At 38.3% G+C, this 21,605-nt stretch overlaps 1 protein-coding gene across 25 annotated transcripts in view; it reads right to left on the bottom strand.

Moving 5' to 3' along the window:
* SOX5 (SRY-box transcription factor 5) overlaps nucleotides 1-21,605 on the bottom strand; it is a 1,100,247-nt gene that overhangs the window by 99,430 nt on the left and 979,212 nt on the right. For all 25 annotated transcript variants that reach the window (XM_089304672.1, XM_089304666.1, XM_070049491.2 and 22 more), the window contains one exon: nucleotides 15,685-15,773. In XM_089304672.1, coding sequence (XP_089160798.1) covers nucleotides 15,685-15,773 — 89 coding nt within the window. The remainder of the gene's footprint in view (nucleotides 1-15,684; nucleotides 15,774-21,605) is intronic.

A 21,605-nucleotide genomic window follows, 5' to 3' on the forward strand; every position in this document is an offset into this window, starting at 1 on the left:
AAGGAGGAAGAGGGAAAGAGAGAGGAAAAGAGGGGGGGGGGAAGGAGAGGGAGAGGGGGAGGAGGGGAGGGAGGGGGAGAGAGAAAGAGAGAGAAAGAGAGAGAAATACAAAGGTGCATTGTTGAAGGTAAATTCGTATTTAAAAATATCTAGGAGCCTTAAGGGCCAAAGGTTTACAGTGCCCATACCGATGACTTGTATAATTCAAAACAGCACAGCAGTCTGACTACTACTATGAAGCCATTTTACATCAAACTGTTATTTATTTCTAGATGGCTCTCTTCTCCTGTATGCATGCTCTTAATGTCGAATGATAATAATCAAAAATGCCTTGCCTAATTGCATCTTCTGAGAAAGAAGCTCCCTGTCTCGAGGCTCCCTGTCAGTAACTGCATCGGCCTTCTCCCGTGTCGTCACTGGCAGCATGTGAATCAGTGGCTCTGTGATCGACCAAAGTCTGCGTGTAAGATGCACAGGTTCCCGCTGGGTGCCTCTGAGCTTCTGGCTACTTCCATCCCGTTCTCCAGGAGATACCGGTAGGACAGCTGTACTTACACCTTTCACAAATGAGAAAACCTGAGTCTTGGGCAGTTTAAACAACTTGAGATTGGATTCAAATATCACTTCTGAGATAGGTTGATACTTGAACACTTAGTTCATTGCTGTGTTTGTTGAGCAGTATTAGAAGTTAGGACGGGTCATCACAGTTAGGTCAACTACTTTGGCCATATTTACAATGCCCCGACTATCCACTCTTGCTGTGAAACTCTCTTCATTATGACAAACCACTATAACTGTCCAGCAACAAATGGCTCTCCCTCTACAAATAAAAGTTTGTACCTTTCACAAATAACTGAATGTCATAAAAGCAAGGCTCTAGCATTTTCTATGATGAAATGAAAAGAAATAGATTATTTTTATTTTTAGTAAGAATTCAAACATGGGGTTTTGAAGTCAGACATATAGAAAAATAATTTTTGTTTGTTTGTTTCTTAGTGAAGGGGTATTTTGCTTTCCTAGAGACCTTCTGCTTGCATTAAATATGAGGACTTAGCTCCCAAAACAGGCATTCAACCCAAACTTGAATTAAGGTTTTTTTTAATTCACCCTATACCTTTTTTTCTAAACAACATGATTTCTGCATCCAAAAAATTTACTTGTTAACTTGGAATGCTGAAAAAGCTGCGAGGCTCATTTTTGATGTTTGTGGAGAATCTTTGAATCCAGAACACAATGATGAGAATATTAGCAGCTAACAATGGTTAAATGTATATGCTATCCTCAACGTTTTATGTGTAACATCACATTTAATCCACACAACACCTTCATTGTGTAGGAATTATATTGTTTTGTTTCATAGGTGAAGAAACAAAGACTAAAAGCTATTTGATATCGTGACCAATGACGCACGCACAGGTCTGTTTTGTTCTAGAGCTCAAACTCCTAATCCTCTACACTGCACAAACATTCTACATGTTACTATTTATAAGCTTTAACATTTGTAAATGCTTAAACTGAATTTGAGGAAACATTTTAAAGGAGGAGGGAGATGGTTGGGTCATAAACTCATTATTAATTCAGATAGACAAGTATACTACTAACTGGTTACAATGCAAGTAATTACTGTATGAAAACGAGATACTTAATGGTTTCCAACTATGTATTAGAAGGCGATATGTGTCTAAGATGACATTTAAACATCTAAACTTACATTTTCTCTGAAAGTAAACCAGATGAATCCAATCAAGATGAGAATAAAAATGAACAGCATTTCAAGGGCACTGCTGTAAAATTTGTTGGTTTCATTGTTGAGAGACAGAGAGACCTCCCATCTACCGCTTTATTCCTCAAATGCCTAAAGGGCTGAGGAACAACTGCGGTGAAGCCAGGAGCTGGGAATTCTATCCAGGAGCCAGATCCAAGAATGGAACAGTTTTCCAATGCAGAATGTGTCCATCTTAACCCTTAAGTGAAATGCCTGCTTTCCTTACTTCTATTTATTGTGTGATTAAATGGTTGGAGTTTTCTTCTATATGTTAACCAAATATTGTGGTGGTACTATTTCTTTTTTTTTTTTAAGATTTATTTATTTATTTGAAAGTCATATTTTATAGATGAAGGGAGAGCCAGCAAGAGATCTTTCATCTGCTGGTTCATTTCCCAAATGGCTGCAAAGGCTGGGGCTGGGCCAGGCTGAAGCCAAGAGCCAGGAGGCAGGAACTGCATCTAAGTCTCCCATATGGGAGGCAGAGGTCCAAGCACTTGGGCTACCTTGTGCTGCTTTCCCAGGTTCATTGGCAGGGAACTGCATGGAAGTGGGGCAGGCAGGACTCAAACCATCGTCCACATGGGATGCCAGTGTTGTAGATGGTAGTTTAACCTGCTATGCTGGTCCATACCATTCTCAATAATTTAAAATTCCTTTAAAACCAAAGAACTCAAATCAGAGGAAAATAATGTATTTGGAAATCCTTAGAAAACATATTTAAAGTAATAGGAGTTACATAGTATAGAAGGAATGCAGGTCGACTACAGTAGGAGTACAGATCTAACATCCCTAAACCAAAAATCTGAAATCCGAGATACTCCAAAATTCAAACTTTTTGAGCATCAACATGATACAAGTGGAAAATTCCATCTCATGAGATCTTGCTTCATGCACAAATTTGTTAAGTATATTGTATAAAATTACTTTCAGGCTGTAAAAGGCATATGAAGCATAAGTGAATTTCATATTGATCTTGGGTCCCAAACCAAAAATATCTAATCATGCAAAAAATCTCAAAATCGGAAAAATCAAAAATCTAGAACACTCCTGGTTCTAAGCATTTCAGATAAGCGATTCTCAACCTGCTCACCTAAAATTTCAGGTCAAACCTTCTCTAGTATCTTAAAGTAACTACTACACTTCTTAGTGATAATATTTTCCATAGTTTTAATTCCAAAAATGAAATAATGTATTCTTAACTATTCCTTTTTAATATATGCTGAATAATCCCTGATAATACAAAAATCAAGAGAAAATATTGTTATAGTTTCCATGTTAGAGAGCTTAATTCTGGTGGCCCAGTGCTCATCGGAACAAATCGTCTGGAGCACATTTTGAAGCCTGCTCCGCTATTCTTTCCTATCAACCTCCTTCATCCAAGGAGTTCTTGGAAAAGAAAAAGGAGTATGGCATTAAGGGAAAGGTCAAGGTTAAGATGGAAAACCTAGGGTTCATCCTCCACACCTTCTTCTCTTGCACTGAATTTGGCAAGACAATACTGAGCAACTTCCAAAGCAAACAGCAAAGCTGAAGTGGGCTAGACTGGCTTAAAGGGTTTTTTTTTTTTTTTCCCCCTAGAGGCATGGAAGAGGGCTCAGTTTTCAAGTCTTGTGAATATACTTGCCAACCAAAGACGGCTCAAAATTGTAATGTGGTTTTTCTTCTTGGTCCTTCTGTCAGGACAGTTCATTCATAACTGTAAAATCTTATCTGCATGATTATATAATCATCTTTGAATACTATCTTTCTTCTGAGAAGCAAATGAAATATCAACAAGACTTGTGATATAAACAATCTCACTTTGAACTTTCTATGTACAAATAGATATGAAACAGCACATTTCTGTTGTTTTGTTTTAAAAATTCCATGATCTTTCAAACGCTTTCAACAAAAGAATTAATCCACAGAAGGCACTCACTGAGCTCAGCAAATGAAAGCAATTCAGAAGGCTGCCATTGTTACCGATATGCAAATCCTAACCATTGTTTTATTCTTCCTTCTTTAATTTAATGAAGTCAGTACAAAATTAGCAATTTGTCTCCTCCTCTTACACAAAACAATTTAAATATATACAAATATGTGCATCTATTTTTAAGGATAACATGGTAAAATGGAAAGACAGTAGAATGAACTTGGAGTTGCTAGGATTATAGGCACACTTCTGTTAATAGCTGTTTTGGCCAGTTTACCATTTAAGAGTTTAAATCTTCTCATCTAGAAAATCAAGGAATTAGAGTACAAGAATGGCTCTAAGTTTTGTTTTGTGCCAGAATCTTTAATTCAAGCAAACGTAATCAGAAGAACTTGATATACAAGTAAACAAAGCAAATGAAAGTAGATGGTCCTGTTTAGGGGTGCTTAGAGACACTTGAACTCCAGTGATGGTTTGAAATAGCTGTTTTCCACAGTCTCTGAGGTCTTTCCCATTTCAACTATACCTGTTATTCGGTAGGTTGCATGCCTTTCTACAAACACTATTCCATGCTCACACTCCTTTCGTCCTCTTCCATCCCAAGATTTTCTAGGACCTACCAAGAATCATTGACTGATCCATCTTAACAATCTGCATGATGGCTGCCCCAACAGCTTACAAAGAATAAATATTTGCTGAACAAATAAAATTTCCAGGATACTGAAAGCCTATAAAATAATTCAGTTTCACAATCAAGTCTGTAATACATTGTTTCATCAAAGAAAATAATGAAGTTTATGGGCTGTCTTAATTTGAGAAACAATTTAGCTGTATACAATAAAGAAACAGAATAAGAGATACATAGCATAGTGTATGATTACACTAATATATCTAGGAAATGATAAAGCTTTGAATGATTTTACCAGGAAACATTTTATGCTATTTATCTAAAAATTGCATCTTATATTAAAAGCACCTTTGTAAAAGTAACTGAGTTTAGCCTTTAAGGTATTTACTTAGAATAGTTAGAAGCAGTGCATAGAACCAGTTCTACAATGTTATACACATGCAAATATAAATTTGACCACAGCCATTATTCTCAGTTTATGGACTGAAAAACTGAAGTGGAATGGAGAGTGAGCAAAAACAAAATATGAAACACTGCACTTCAATCAATGACGCAGATTGTTTTGGGATATGTAAGGTCCATGGATTCCTGGGAAGGGCCTTTATGTTATACTTCACAGTGAAATAAAATTACTTCCTCATAAGGAAGACATCTGGCATCAATTTCATTCACCTAGTTTAGATGCTGCCCTGATGAAGTAAATGTACATAAGAAAGTTCTGCTATGCCTTAATTTTCAAAATTTTCTTTAAACAGGGGAAAATAGTTCTAATACCTGCTAGTAACACTAATTATTGACTCTTACTCAAAACAAAGCGTTTGAAAAAATTATCATTCCTCTAAGAACTTTACATGTATTATCTCACTTATTGTTCATAATACAGAGGCAGGAAGAGGTTAGATGAGCTGCCCAAATTCACTTGGTAGAACCTGACTCTAGGTACAGATGGTTGTAGGTACCATATTCATAACTATTGTGTTATATTGCTCTATTAAGTAATAACATCTCTTAAAATAGTAGACTTGTCTTATATAATAAAATACTTGTTTTAGTCTTTAGTCTAATGATCCATTAATATATTAATTTTTCTGTACAAAATTAATAAAAGTTTTCTTTACATAATTAAGAAGATTTTAATGTTGACCTTACCAGCTATATGTAATGCCGAGTTACATGTTACAGCTGCATGCTTTGACCTAACTACACAAAAAAAAAGGAAAGTATCAAAGGCTAATATTCAACAGTTTTCTGTACCAAGAAGAACAGCAATGATGGTTCCTCTGCTTGGACTCAGGATATCAGTCCTATTGAGGTAGTAACTTAAAAATTTCCTACAAGTTTGGATTTGTCTTCACGAAACATTACTTCCATGAATTACAGAATACTAATAATGTAAACTATGTCACTATCTGGGCCAAACAGCTCAGCTCTCAGAAAGAAAATCTATAAATCTGAAGAATATTAGTTACTTAGTCTTCTCACACATGGCCAAAATGGGAAAATTGAATAGTTCTATTGAACAGTTTTACTGAAAAGTAAAAAAAAATAACTAAATAAAAACTGTACATTTAAAAGATTATAGCAAACTGGTATTATTCCTAGAATTGTACTGACTATTGGCTTTGAGCCTAGCAGTTTTTTATGTACATTAATTAGTAGAGAAACATTTTACAGACACCTAAACATGTTTTTATTAAGAAGACACACAATGCTACCAAGAAACAGGCATGGACTTATGACCAAAAAAAGCTGGCACTGAACAGTTTTATTCCTTTAGTATAGGCAACAGTGGAACTTGAAATATAATTTGAAAGTTTACCACGTATTTGGTTGTTACAATGAAAAGGTGCATTGTGGAAAAACATATGTGTACTGATATTTCTGTTAGCATGTAATGAGACATCATGAAGCTCCTAAAAGTAAGAAAATCCGGAAGTAGCACGAAAAAAACACTGCCTGTTCTGTCTCCATTGTCCAAATGTCAAACACCTCCTGGGAACCCTAGGGGTGGTAATAACTCTGGAAGCAGTTCCTAACAGGTTCTTCCTTAAAGGGGATTCTTGAGAACTGCTGGGCGCTGACTCTAGCCCATATGGGCTTGGAAAAGTCAGAGAAAATGTTGGCTGCACTTTTTCAGGCCTATTTGCATATGTTCTTTAGTATGCAGAATGTCTCTGTATATAATTTAATTGTTGTTGGGTTTTTTTTTTTGCCTCTATTAATACATATGCAAATGACCCACTCTTGCAGCTGTGCTATATTAATCATACGTGTGCTTCTGTCTGTCTGCCCTGCAGGCTCAGGGTTGAAGGGAGAGGAAAAGAGGGAATTCAATCTTTTAACCTGCACGAAAACTCACTCACGCAGACAGAAGTCCAACAGCAAACAGCACACCAAGTCTTGACTGAAAGGATGAGCCACTGATCATTTTTCACCCTGTATGGAAGTCACTGGAACCTCCAAGCTAAGCTGAGTAATAGGGCATGTTGGTAGGGAAAATGTTGGTAGGCAAAGATGAGTATATTCCAACTACTTTTCCTTATACGTAATTTCTTCAAAAAAAAAAAAAAAACAAGATAAAAATCACCACATCTAGATCTTTCCAGACAGTTATTTTCCTTATTGATTTTTCTGGGGGTTCCTCTTGGCCAGACACATAAAGCTGTGCTCATTCCTTCCCAGTGTTGAGCAACAGGAAGCATTTATCTGTGTCCTGTCATGATTATTGACCTTCTTCAGAGACAGGCAGGAGTTTGATAAAAAGATGAACTTCAGATTTTCTTCCACATCCACCTACAGATTACTTTCTATCAGAAAGAAGCTTAAGCCACTTATACCATGGCTTCCACAAACCTTTGGTAGCTATGGGAAAGCACTGATTTCAGCTGGTATTTTGTATGATTCATTCTCTGATGTTATCACTTGCTATCTATTGTTTTCTACATTCCAGAAAATACATGTTTCTGATATGAGTGGTTACTGGAGCTGTAGCCCAAATGATTTCATTTGTGACAACTTGGAATTTTAAATCTTTCTTCCAGAAATATTATTACGAATTTTATAAATACTCAAATTATTTTAAAAGTTCAATTAATTCAATAAAAAATCATGATTGAATACTTCTTGCTTAATTTAAGTAAAATATGACTGTCCAAGAAGAATTTCAATCTTTTTTTCCTTCTGCTTATCACTATTAATCATTGGTTGGAGTCGACATTTTTGGCTTCCTATAGGTAGAACAGGTGGCAACCATCTTTTGGCCAAGACAAATACAGTATTTATAAAGTGAGAAATAAGTGGATAAATATTTCCTTCTAATTCCAAATCTCAGAAGCCTAGTTAAAAAACAGAAATAGTGTACTACAATACAACTACTACTGTTAAAAAATTGCATGGTGCCCATTAAGTAAAATGTAAATTAACAAAAATGAGTATGAGAAATAAATGTCAGATGGACTGTTGCCATAATCTGATTTTATTAATTAGAAACAGATGATTGCCTTAGCTGATTTTTTCATCTAATCACAAATGTCCAAAAATTCAAAGTTAACTTTATTTTGTATAAACTCACTTTTTAATATTAAAATGAAGCTAGATCAATATATAAATGAATCCTTTCATTTAAAAAGAGGCAACCTCAAGAGGACAAATACCAAAATAATCACTGACTCTTGGAGGAAAAAACAATAGGAATTAGGTCCAACAGGAAGAGGAATAAAACAAAGGAGGAATGAGATGAAGGAGGAAAAGGATAAACTCACTTTCTGAGATTGCCAGCTGGGCAGTTACCATTTTGATAAGTATATGCTTTCACTGTTTAGAATTAATTTATGTCACCACTGTATTAGCAAGATGAGTCATATTAAGAAAGAAAGAACCTCTAGCAGTTCATATTCTTCTATAAGGCTGTACATCCACTGCTACAGAAATATGGCAATGTTTGGTTTTTCTTCACACACTATAATGACTATAAAGGAAGTAATACACATTAATAGGTATGAAAGTCCATCCTTTACATGGCAGCCAAGGTATGACAAGATAAGGGAAGAAAAGAGCAGGAGAGAAAGTATTAGGGCTTTTTCATATACTGTTGCCCTTCCAACAGAAGCCGAAAAATGCATAAAGTTCCCTATTAAACTGCTATCATTTCTTCCAGAACTTAATCATAAACTGCTCTATTTTACTAAAAACTTATTATGAACATCTGCTTATAAAAGTTCTTTCATTTTATAAGTATGCATCGAGTCCTATATCTTTGCTAGACATTCTTTTGCTACCAGAGATACACTACTGAACAATAAAAAAAATAAAACAGAACACTAATCCCTGTCCTGGTAAGGCAGTACTTTTGGACCGGATAGATAATAAATGAGGAATACAATAAGGAAGTTACAGAATGTGTAAAAACAGCTGGTGGCATTAACAACAACAACAACAACAACAAAATAGTAGAATAAGGAAGCTAGGAAGGGTGAAATCCCCAGAAGAGACATTTTATGATTTTAAATCAGTTAGTTAGGTTAAGACTCAGAGAGATGCAATTAGAGCAAAACACTTGACTGAAGGATGAGGGTTTGCTTTCTAGGCAGAGGGAAGAGTCTTTGAGGAAGAGATAAGAAATAGTAAAAACATTTAGACGTGGGAGCATGGGAGCAGGCCTTGTTAGGTCAAGGGACTGAAGAGTCAAGTGTGCTTGGAATGGCCCAAGTGAGGCAGCATGGAGCAAAACCATTATAAAGATAATTTCTATAAATACTGTAATGCTAAACCTGGCACTAGGCACATACACTATTTCCATTACCTTATTTCATTACATTCAACGAGAATAGCTTCTTTATTATAAAAGTTAAGCACTGGAGACTGAATACTTATTCGTTAACAAGTTTCTTCTGTAAAATCATTTGTTTACATGGTCCCACTCACCATAAGTGGTGGACAAGCTCAGAAGCTTTTGCACAGCAAAGGAAATGATCAACAGAGTGAAGAGATATCCAAAAGAATGGGAAAAAATATTTTCAAATTACCTGACAAAGGATTAACATCCCAAATTTACCAGCAACTTAATAAGCTCAACAACAGATAAACAACCAATCAGTTGAGAAATGGGCAAAGGACTTCAACAGACAGTTCTCAAAAGAAGAGATATAAATGGCCAAAAATCTATGAAAAAAACCTCAACATCACATATTTGTTTAGCCCCAAAATTAGTTCAAGCACTTGGTTTTATGAGCCACTAACTTTAAATAAATTCTGTAAGTGCTGTAAGGAAGGAAATACACTGAAGTCTTAGAAAACTCATCAGTGCTCCCTGTTAACGATGAATTCTGTGGAAGCAATGTTTTTACCTGAAACCTGAAGGCTAAGTAGGAGTCTGGTGACTAATACGTTTCCAGGAAGGGGAGATGCTCATTATAAAGAGCCAGCAGAGATAAAGAACCTGGAAACATCCGAGTCATGTAAGGCTTCTGAGCCAGAGGAGGACATTCCAGGTATTCTACAACGACAACAATCAGGGACGTGCACTGAAGGTGGCAAGGTCGAAACAGGAAGATCAGTGTGGGGTCTGTTGCTGTGAATTAGGCCAGTAACAAGCACAGTCTGACCCAGAAGAGTAGATGGACACAAATGGATGTATTCTTCCTGTGTTCAGTAGGTAGGATGAACAGCGAACAAATGAACTGAAGTGGGAGGAGAGGGAGGGAGAGACACTAAGGATGGCTGAGAAAACAGATGGGATGAAGCATCTGCACAGACCTCTGTCAGGGTCAGGACGACTACTGCAATCTCTGTTTTCGACCCAGTCTAGAAACATCTACTCATTTTTTCTTAATAGACAACAAGCACTTGGATATGTAGATCTGAAACTCAGCAAAGACCCTGGCATAAAAGAAGACAGGCTTATTGCAAAAAGATTAAAATGGTCTCATGGCACCATATGTTAAATTATTTATATAAGTGTAATCTAAATTAAGTCAGTTTTCCTGTATAAAAATAAAATAAATATAAAATGGCCACATTTAGAATATCTTAACTGTTCCTATAAGTTTATAGTATAGTGATTTTTATATGAAGTATTTCTTTTATTACATAGTAAAGATCTCATTAGACATAAAATGACAGCTAAGCAATTAACAGTGTTTAAATGCATATTATTTTACTTATCTTTTAAAATATCTCTATTCTGTCTTTAATATAGGTTCTGGTTTTACTTCTCATAATACTCCCCAAGTGTAAAGAATCATATGAAAAGGTTACTTCAAAACAAAGCAGAGATAGGAGGCAAACAAAGTCAACCATGAGTAGGAATAGATTTATAGTGTCCTTTATTAGAGTTAGATGTTTGAAAAAATTGTTTATTAACATATATCTGTGCAAAGAGGCATAAAATGGAAAATTCATAGACTGAAGTAGATACCCATTGTTAGGAATCCTGCTACTCATTTCAGCCTGCAATGCACACCAGGTATGTGAATTACTGCCAAATAGCATTATAACTTGATTAGCTGATTACTGAGTGAGCAAATGTCTTAAGAAAGCGAATGTCTTTTGATTTAAGTAAAATCTCCTGTACTTGCGGAAGCAAATGAATTTTGGACTCTGTTGACCCAGCTTTCTTCTCTGTCAAATTGGCAATATTAATACATAACACAAATTAATATAATAAGAATTAAATGAGATAATCCTTGTAAAGCATTTATCAGAGAACCCAGAATGAAAAAGTATTTCATAAATCATGACTAGGGGGCCAGCATTATGGCACAGCAGGTTGAGCTGCTATCTGTGACCTCAACATCCCATATGAAAGCTGGTTCAAGTCCCAGCTATTCCACTTCTGATTCATCTCCATGCTACTGCACCTGGGAAAGCAATGGCAGATGGCCCAAGAATTTGGGACCCTGTCACCCACTTGGGCAGCACAGATGGAGCTCCTGACTTCATCTCTTGGCCCCTGACTTCAGCCAGGTCAAGCCCTAGCTCTTGTGGCCATGTGGGGCATGATCCAGTGGACAGAATCAATCAATTCCCCGTGTCTCTCTGTGTGTTTGTATGTGTGTGTGTGTGTGTGTGTGTGTGTGTCTGTAATTCTGCCTTCAAATAAAAAGATCAATCTTCAAAAAAATCTGGCTAGTGATAGACAGTGGCATCAATTGCTTTGGCCCTTTATAAGAGTGAAGATTCATTATGTTTTAAACTCCAAAAAAGGGAATAACATATAAATATACTTCTCACACTAGTCCCTCTGCCACTGATGAGGATGAGTTTGTGTCATTTTTTTCTTTGCCAAAGCTATTTCAGTTGTTCTCCCAACTGGTTCCCACTCTACTCCAGCCCACCCTTCCTACTACACCTTGATGAAACACAACTCTGAGCTTTTCACAAAGAGAGGCTTAAACAACAGAAAACAAAGTAATTATGTAAACAGGCCATCAACAAACTCTTTACTGGGTCTGAAGAAAGACTGCAGCAAGTGGTGCTAGACACCATCTACACCACCATCTTATTCAAACCTGGCTCCACTGATCTTTCTTCAATACCTACTCATGCTGCTCCTTAACTCTTACATTTCGTCCCGCATTTTCCCACCACCACAGTACATACGGCCTCATGTCTGGTGAGGGAAGTGCAGGAACAGAGGCGTGGGCCTGCAGCTTTATGGGAAAGCTTGGTTCTTGAAGAACGGTGCTCCTCCCCACCCAATCCTTGCGCGCAAGGGAAAAGGCAGAATTTATAAGCAAACAAAAAACTAGAGAGGCCAGAGATAAAGGAAAAACTTGCTTGTTGTTCCTTAACTGGTTGATTGGTGAGCCACAAACCTGAACTTCACCCGCCATAAACATGATGAGAGAGCTCGTAAGAGAACTTGACACTCACTGGTCAGGGGTCTAAGTAACTAAGGACATGGCAGCTGCTGTGTTCTCTTTTGGAGTTTACTAAAGCTGGGACTGGGTTGAGGGAGAAGGCATGGGAGTTTGCTTCAGGTTATAATACCACCACTGTGCTTACAGGGCACAGGAGAACACCTCTGGAGAGGAACTCAGGGTTCTCCATGATAGACCATGAGGATGAAAGAAGATGCACCTGTTTTGCTCCCCAGGAAGCTGTTGACCAAGGATTGTGATGGGCCAAACAGAACGAGGGATGGAAGCATAGATCAAAAGACCTACTCATCCCTCTCTTAGCAGAGCAGAAAAAGTTGACCAATACCCAAGAAATCTAAACATACAAAATCTCTAGGTTGCCCCAGTGGCAGAGCCACTGTCTTAACCCACATCTGCACACCTTGCAGTTGAAGAAACAGATAAATCAGTCACACTCTGTCTTCCTTCTGGTCTCTAGAGCTGCAAGTTCTGCTAAATGAGGCAAGAGGGAAACAGTGAGATGCGAATTGACTATGAGATTAAAGCTGCCAGCAGTGCTGAATCTTAGCAGAAAGTGACCGGACACTGATGGTGTCTACTCAAAGCATTAAGAGATGGGAATGGAGATTATACAGAGAATAATTAAAAGCAGAGGTTGGAGAAAATCAAATCACATTGTATTTGCTAAGGTGGAACTTTTCAAAAACAGGTTTACAAGTTTAGGGTGGACGTTGGGTATGGATTAAGGTAAGACTTCTGAGTAGGCGTGGTAGTAAGCTTTTCTCTGACCCACCTGGGCAAATTTGTGGAGAAGAAAAACAAATGTGGATGATGTTTTACAGCAAGGGGAAGGAGAGGAGCAGCTTTCCTTCGTAGCTCTGGGAGAGGCTGTATTCAAGGTCAGAGGTCTAAGAATACAGTGTTGGGGATGAGTGAAAAAGTGAGTTGGCGTAGGTACCTTAGCAAAGGTAAGAGTCGGTGAACCCAAGAAAAACCAGATTCTGTGTCATGGCACTTTCAGAATGTGTTGACACATGAGTACTGTTTTTAGTTTTCTTTCTCATTGCAAAAAATACGTGTGTGTGTTTATGTGAATATGTTTAACAAAGGTCAATGGCTTTCCATGAAAAAGCTTTAGATTATTAATTTTTTGTTATACTACAGTGCTGATTATTTCAAATTCTAATTAGCATTTAAGAATTTTAATGGGCATAATACCACTTGTGTAAAAAGAACTTCATCCCATTTACAGATCAAATTATAGCTAAAGCAAGGGCTAATATGTTTGGTATCTAAAACTTTTCTTATTTTCTACTAACGTAAACTATTTTTAAAAAAATATTTTTAGGGGCCGGTGCTGTGGTGCAGCAGGCTAAGCTGCAGCCTGCAGTGCCAGTATCACATATGGGCACCAGTTCGCATCCCAGCTGTTCCACTTCTGATCCAGCTCCCTGCTAATGTACCTGGGAAAGCAGCAAAGACGGCCCAAGTCCCTGGGCCCCTGCACCCATGAAGTAGACCCAGAAGAAGCTCCCAGCTCCTTGGCTTGGCCTGACACAGCCCTGGCTGTTGCAGCCATTTGGGGAGTGAACCAGAGGATAGAAGATCTCTCTATCTTTCCTTCTTTCACTCTGTAATTCTACCTTTCAAATAAATAAATAAATAAATATTAAAAAAAATTAAACTTAGGAGAGTCTGGTAACTTAAGAATGGAAATAAACTTCACTTGTGGGGCTGGCATTGTGGAACAACAGGTTGAGCCACTTCCTGCAACCCTGGCATCCAGTATGAGCTCCAGTGCAAGCCCTAAGCTGCTCGGCTTCTGATGTATCTCCCTGCTAATGAGCCCAGGGAAAGCAATGGAGGATGACCTGAGTGCCTGGACCCCTGCCACTGACGTGGGAGACCTGGATGAAGCTCCAGGATCTTGACTCAGAAAGGCCCAGCCCCGGTTGTTGTGGCCATCTGGGAAAAGAATTAGAGGATGGAAGGTGTGTCTTCCTATCGCTGTGCCTTTTCTTCTTTCTTTCTCTAGAAACTCTGGTTTCAAATAAATAAATAAATCTTTCTAGAATCTTCATTGGTTTCAAATATTCTAATACACATTGTACCTCCTGCAAAGAGAGAGGGAGATCTCTAATGCCCCCTTACTTTCCCTGCCTACTAATCCAATGGCAAAAGGAAACGAGGATATCTAACTAACTTTGAAAATCAACATCATACGTCTCTGAATCTCCTGTCCCCACACTGAAATCTATTGCTGGATCTTCTTCCCTCTTCCTTTAATTCCACTACTCTTTTCCGTTTTACCTATTACAATCACTTCTCCATATTGTGGCTGTTCCCCAGACGCCACTTCAAAGGCTAACAAATGTTATGTTACTTTTATTGTCCCCATGGCTCCAACACTTCCCAAGGCATTTCCAGCTCAAAGAAACAGACACAGTGTAGGCTTTCATAGAAAAGGGAGAATAGGAATGAACGTTATTAACCTCAGTAGAACACAGTGTGTCTCAGCTTTCACACTGGTGGTTCCTCCTGTGCAACTCAACTGGTCTTTCAGAACCCCACCAGGTCTACTGATAAATCCACGTGCGGACCAGATGTATCTGTCTCTTGATGCTACAATTTAAAACCATGCTTTCTTTATAGACTAAAAGCAGCTACCATGACAATGCACTTTCATGAACAATTTAATTTTATTAAATAGAACTGCTGAAATCTGATTTCACAGGCATATTGTGTCATTCAAGCTATGGAATATATAAAACTTCTCCAAAGAGGAGACTAATCCTATTATTAGATGATCTTCTATTCTCATTAATTGCATCATTATACAGTCTTTAACAGTGGAAATGAACACTTTGTAGGATGCTCAAAGATTTAAACAGTTGATGAAAAGTACCTTTATTACAATTTTTATTGATTCTCTTTTCAACCCAGAGATGAAATTTTAAAATCACTTGGACATCTGATAATGTTATCACTGACATTCTCAGCTGTGGAGGAATACATATTAACTGGGATGCCTGGAATAAAGTTGTGCCCATTTAAGCACCTACTTATTTGGTAACTTCTCCTTGCTGGCATCAACAGGACGTAGGGGCCCAAAGCCTGTTTCAACCACACTAGTCATCTTGACCAGCAATGAATGTATTTGGTAGGGCGTCTTGGTACACAAATGTCTCCTGGCATATCTTTAGCGGAGTTTTGGTTCTTTCGTGTCTTGATTGGGACTATTCAGTGGGGAAACCATGGCACATAACCCAAGGAAAACCACAGCTCACTTTCATACCAGGTAATGAGAGAAAAGGCAACCAGTCATCTAGCACAGAAAACAGGGCTAAAACCGAAGAGAGTCGACATCTCAACTTTTGGTTGAGAATCAGCACAAATAAATTCAGAAACAAAAAAAGCATGAGACAAATACCCTTAGTCAGTGTTCTTTTGCTTTAACAAATAGCTGTTGTCGGTATTTACTTAACCTTTTTCTCTCTGGAGTTGTTTCCTGACTTACCTGCAGTTGGAGTGGGCCTAAGCCTGGTGTTGCTGCGGCCGCGGCAGCTGCCATGGTGGTTGGGATCAGCTGAACAGGGTAAGGGTCACCTAAGTAAGAGAATAATAGAGGCGTCAGCACCTTTTATCTACTCTCCACCTGCAAATTAAACTCATGCATTCACTCTTTCCAAAAGCCTTCTTTTGTGTGCCTTGCTGGGGCCTAATGAAAAGCTCTATTGTGCAGCCTTTTACTAACACTCTTTTCACAATTCTGGCTGAGAGAGGAATGTGAATAAAAGGCACAAGCAATTAAGGCGGAAACCTCATCCTTTTATCATGATGTATTTAGGAAAATGGGGGGAAAGTGTGCATTGATCAGACACACACACACACACATGCACACACCCCTCTGACAATCTTGATATGAGCACAGCACCTTCTTGGCAAAATTACAGTGTTATTATAAAAGGAACTTAACTAAACTTACTTTTATTTTAACAACTAAACACCAAATATTTAAGCCAAGTAGCTTATCTTTTGAATGCTACCGCATTGTCTTGATCCAAATAACCTCCTAAACAGTATCTTGTAAACAAATTCTTACCAAGGAAAATATTTTATATGTTTTTTAAACTACATAAAATATTAGAATCTTTTTTCATTTGAGATAAATGTTCACGAAAAGTATATTAGAGAGACAACAGCAAACAGATGGCTTTCCCCACCCAGAGACTTCAAGAAGAAAAAAAAAATCAAAATAATTTGAAACTTATCTTAAAGTTTTATAATTACAAGATCTATATAAATTTGTATACCACATACACAGAAGATAATTGTGCACATTTCCAGTGAAAATAGAGTTTTGGTCACTTAGTAAAGAGGTAAAATAGACTTTTTGCATAAAGCCCAAAGATAGACTAATGGAGATGACCAGGGAGGTACTTGTAGAATGTCACATGTGTGACAAATATAACTTAAACTTAGTCAACAGACTGCTTCAACATTATTGAGCGCCTCATGTGTATCAGGCACTGCCCTTGGCACTTTGTTGTGATTTCTCGCTTCAAATGAATATTCACATTTGTACCTAAGAGTTTGGGTGTACATACATGTATATATGCATATATATTAGAATATATTATATATGCATATATGTGCTGCATATATGTAACGTGTATTTTTTTATTCTAAAGAGGGTACCCAAATTACATTTCGGTCCTCCTAATACTTAGATCTACTTCTGCTGAGTCAGCCCTCCCAGAATGTAAATGGGAGAAAGAGATAATTAAATGGCAAGTATAAATTATGACAGCTAGATAGGGTAGTATGTAAAGGTATGGACTACGCTATGGGTGCTCCACACCTCATCTATGAGGTCGAAGATGCCCTCAAGAAGAACTCATGTTTTAGTTGTAACTTGAATTAAATGAGAGCTAACCAGGTACAGAAGGGAGGAAAGTATTCAAGGCAGACAAAGCATTTTCATGAAGATTCAGAATTCAGTGGGGAAGTGTTGTCTTAGCTGGATCCCTGCATTGCTGAAGTACACAGCATTGGATGGGAATTATAGATATATGGGCTAGGGTATGAGTTAGGTGTCCATATTATGTATGGTTTCACAAACAACATTAAAGAATCTAATCCTATAAAGGGTACCATGAACACAGAAAAAAAAAAAACAACACTGGCTGAGTAAGACTACTTGGGTTAGAGAGCAGAAACTAGGCTTTACTTGAAAACAGAAACAGAAATATGTTTAAGAGCCAATTTATGATCTGGACTAGAGTGGTAAAAATGGAATAAGAGTAATAGGGAGATTTACGTAGGATTTAAGAAAGAGAACTGGCAAAACTTAATGACTGTTCACACATGGGACTAACAGAAGACTCAAGGATGCTTTTCAGGTTTTACACGTGAACAACTAATGGAAGAGTGGTACTGTTTGAGGGTTTTGTAAACAGATTTGAGAAGCAAGACAGCCAGGGTGGGCCCAAGGTGAGAGGAAAGTTGGAGGGAGGGGAGGAAGTAAATGAATTACTTTGGACATCCAAGTTGAGATGTTTGGCTTAGATGCCTGATAAAGATTTTTGGATTGCAGGAGAGAAGTCCACATGGCAACCATAAATTTCAGTGTGGTTAACATAATTGGAAATAAGAGTTATAAGACTTAGTGCAACTTTTTAAGAGTTCACTGCAGATAAAAAAGATGATACTTTCAGATCCAAATGTTAAATTTTAACAAAATTCCCAGCCAATGTTCTTGCATGTCAGAGGTTGAGAACTGCTGAAACAACTTCTCTCAAGTACTTTGTAGTAGCTAGTCTAAGACGGGTGATTAAGAAAATTCCATTAAGAAGGTATACATGGAAAGATGATGGCCTGCTTGTGGGCCAATTAGAAAGAATAGTACAGAGGGTGAAAAACTCAAGATTCAGAAAGAGGGGGCAAACTGATGTTGCCTGAAGGACCTCCATTACCAGCTGCTATTTTAATTAAGCTGGTAATCATTTAATCAAAATTTAATTAAAACTATCTAATTTTATAAATGGAAGTTTAAATTTTTTATTTTATTTTAGCTATTTGAAAGAGAGACAGAGACAGAGAGAAACATCTTTCATCCACTGGTTCATTCCCCAAATAGCTACAAAGGCCAGGGCTGAGCTAAGCCAAAGAAAAGGGCCAGGAGTTTCCCGTGTGGATGGCAGGAACCGGGGACTTGGGCCATCTGCTGTTGCTCTCCCAGGCCATCAGCAGGGACCTGGCTTGGAAGTGGAGCAGCCAGCACCAGAACAGGTGTCCATATGGGATTCCGGTAGTTGATGCAGGTGGAGGCTAAGCCTGCTGTGCCACAATCACAGATCCAGGTTTAGATATTTAAAAGTTGATTTGTACTCATTAAACTAGCCAAAATCGCAAATATGATTATAGTGTGACTATTAGACCTGATCATTCAAAAGCTTAAAACTATGTAATTAAATTGCATTCCTCATTTAATGAAGATAATTAAAAAATTAACTAAAGCAAAACTGTAGAGGCTGTGGTGCTCCTGTTGTAAATTAATCAATTGATAAGCACTTATCACAAATATCACGTGACCAGAACTCAGCAGGATACTGTGGGAGACAAAAAACAATAAAACAAGACAAATCTTGGTTTCTATTCAGAATAAGTACTGACCCCCAGAGGAGTCAAGACTGAACAAATCCTAGACTTCAGCCTTTAGAGAAGGGCTAAAGGTGAAAATAAGAGTGAGCCAGTAGGCTAGTGCTATGGTGTAGTGGGTAAAGCCGCCCGCCGCCTGCAGTGCCAGCATCCCGTATGGGCACCAGCTGGAGTCCCGGCTGCTCCACTTCCGATCCAGCTCTCTGCTATAGCCTGGGAAAGCAGTGGAAGATGCCCAAGTTCTTGGGCCCCTGCATCCACGTGGGACACCTGGAAGAAGCTTCTCGCTCCTGGCTTTGGATCAGCCCTGCTGATCCAAATAAATATAAATATATAAAGGTATGGAGGCAGAAATTAAGCCATAACAAGCATCAGTAAAGAGGCTGAGTAGTAGGAATTCTTAAAGATAATTGGGGTGCCTATGCTAGGGATACAAACTTACAAATTTGAATTAACAGGCAAATACCCCTAAAAGTATTTTGGGTACTTTTGCATTACTAGCATCTAAACATTAATAACAAATTCTATGTATACTTGAGGCTTACTAGTTAAAATCTGTACTATCCCATAATACATACATATATATTAAAGATTTATTTACTTATTTGAAAGTTATACAGATAGAGAGAGAGAGAGAGAGAGAGAGAGAGAGAGAGAGAGAGGGAGGGAGGAGAGATCTTCCATCTGCTCATTCACTCGCCTGATGGCAGCAATGCCAGGAGCTAGGAGTTTCATCTAGATCTCCTGCGTGGGTGGTAGGGTCCCAAGCACTTGTACAACCTTCTGCTGCTTTTCCCAGGCCATTTGGTTCAGAGCTGGTCCAGAAGTATAGCAACCAGGACTGGAACGGGTGCCCATTTGGGATGCCGTCCTTGCAGGGGGAAGCTAGGCGACAAAGCCGGCCTTATTCCATAAAATTTTAAAAGTAAGTATTGGAATCTTTTTCCATTTCCTGAATTCATGAATGTATGTCAAACTGACATTTTTCCTGTGGATATGCATATACATGTGAAAAACCATTATGCTCTGCTCATGCTATGTTGCACATGTACCTAAGTGTATTTGTGTATATGAAATGTTCATGCAACATAAAAATTTTATAAAAAGTGTTAAGGTTAGAATTATGCTCCCCTAAAAATTGTTATTTTTAAGTCCAAACCTGTAGCACCTTGGAATGTTCTGTATTTGGAGACAGAATCTTTAACATCGTTAATTGTTGTTTGATTATTCAGAATTTTTTCTACAAACTCTTCCTCTCTCCCTTCCTCTCTATGGAGCCCCCTCATGACTTGGTTAATGAAGCTCCTAGGGCCACTGGTTGCTGTTCTCACCTCGGCTTTTATACTACCTTGTCTGTTTAAGTGTTTACTGGAGGTGGTAATGGAACAAACCAAAGCCTTCACCAACCAGGCAGTCAACCAAATGCTGTTATAGGGATATCCTCAACTCCCTACCCAGGAGACTGTGCCTTGAGAGATCACCCCATACCAGCAGAGTAACCTGTCACCCTATTAGAGCAGGAAGCAGCATTAGAAGACAGATCAGCATTCCTCCACCCCTCCTGGACTTTTGGGGCCAATGCAATCCCATACAACATTTGCGATATAAAAAAACGGAATGTTAGTAAAACGGTGTGGTCTTATCTCCCGTGCCATCTTAAGCCCCCGGCGCCATCTTAGGCTCTGCTCCCCATCACCATCTTGCACAGAAGCTTCGGTCCTAAGCCCAGCCTGACTTGCTAGAAATCAGGTAACCACACGGCCCAACCACAAGCGCCCACTCCAGCCCCACCCTAACGGGATTCACTGCTCTCATGTCCCTACTCCCTGCAAGGCTATAACAGGATCTGCTTCCCACACACAAGCTCTCTTGACCTCTCTCTCTTGACCTCTTTTCCCCTTTCACCCTCTCCCTCCAGCCTTTCGGGTTTCCCCCACCCAACAATAAACCTTTCCTTTAAAAATAAATAAATAAATAAATAAATAAAGTGGTAATAAGGTAAAATGAGGTCGTATACACGGGCCTTGATTAAACATGTTCTGTGTTCTTATAAACACAGAAACAATAAGGACACAAACAATACCGATGCTGAGATGACTAGGTAAGGACACAGAGAGAAGAGGACCATGTGTAGGCCAAGGAGAGAGGCCGCAGGACAAACAGTCCTGCTGATGCCTGGACCTCCACAACTGTGAGAAAGATCCATTTTCCTTGTACTAGCCACTCAGTCGGTGCTGTCTCATTATGGTCGCCCCAAAAAAGTCATACAATATGTTTACAACAGACTTGTCAATGTTTTTGGTGTTGAAGTAAACTGCAGGCAATAGAGGACCAGTAATAGGAAATAAAGAGACCATGACAGCTTTTCCTTTTTAACCACATATACTTTCTGAGATATAAATATATAATCATGAACAAGGTGTCAGCTAATCTCAAAAGGCATGTGGGTAAGGACCATATTATTGTTATTATCTCCATCCAAAACACAAACACATATAACTGAAAACCTGTCTACCTTAATATGTATTTTTCAGGACAAGAATATCGAGAACTAGCTTGGTTGAAATCTATAAAATCACCGTGAAATGTTCAACATATCCTTCAATCATTAATTAAAGACATTCAAAATATATTATATGAACATTTCTATTCTAAAGAGGACACAGAATCCATTAGATTTCATGAACAAGGTCAAGGGCAGTTCTGAATGGCAGGGAGAAATTCAGACACTGCTTAAAAAAGGAGCTTTTATTGAAGTAAATACTGTCATCTATTTGT

Source organism: Oryctolagus cuniculus, chromosome 9 (genome assembly GCF_051225735.1).
Source record: "Oryctolagus cuniculus isolate XC-2025 breed Fujian yellow rabbit chromosome 9, ASM5122573v1, whole genome shotgun sequence".
NCBI classification, from domain to species: Eukaryota; Metazoa; Chordata; class Mammalia; order Lagomorpha; family Leporidae; genus Oryctolagus; species Oryctolagus cuniculus.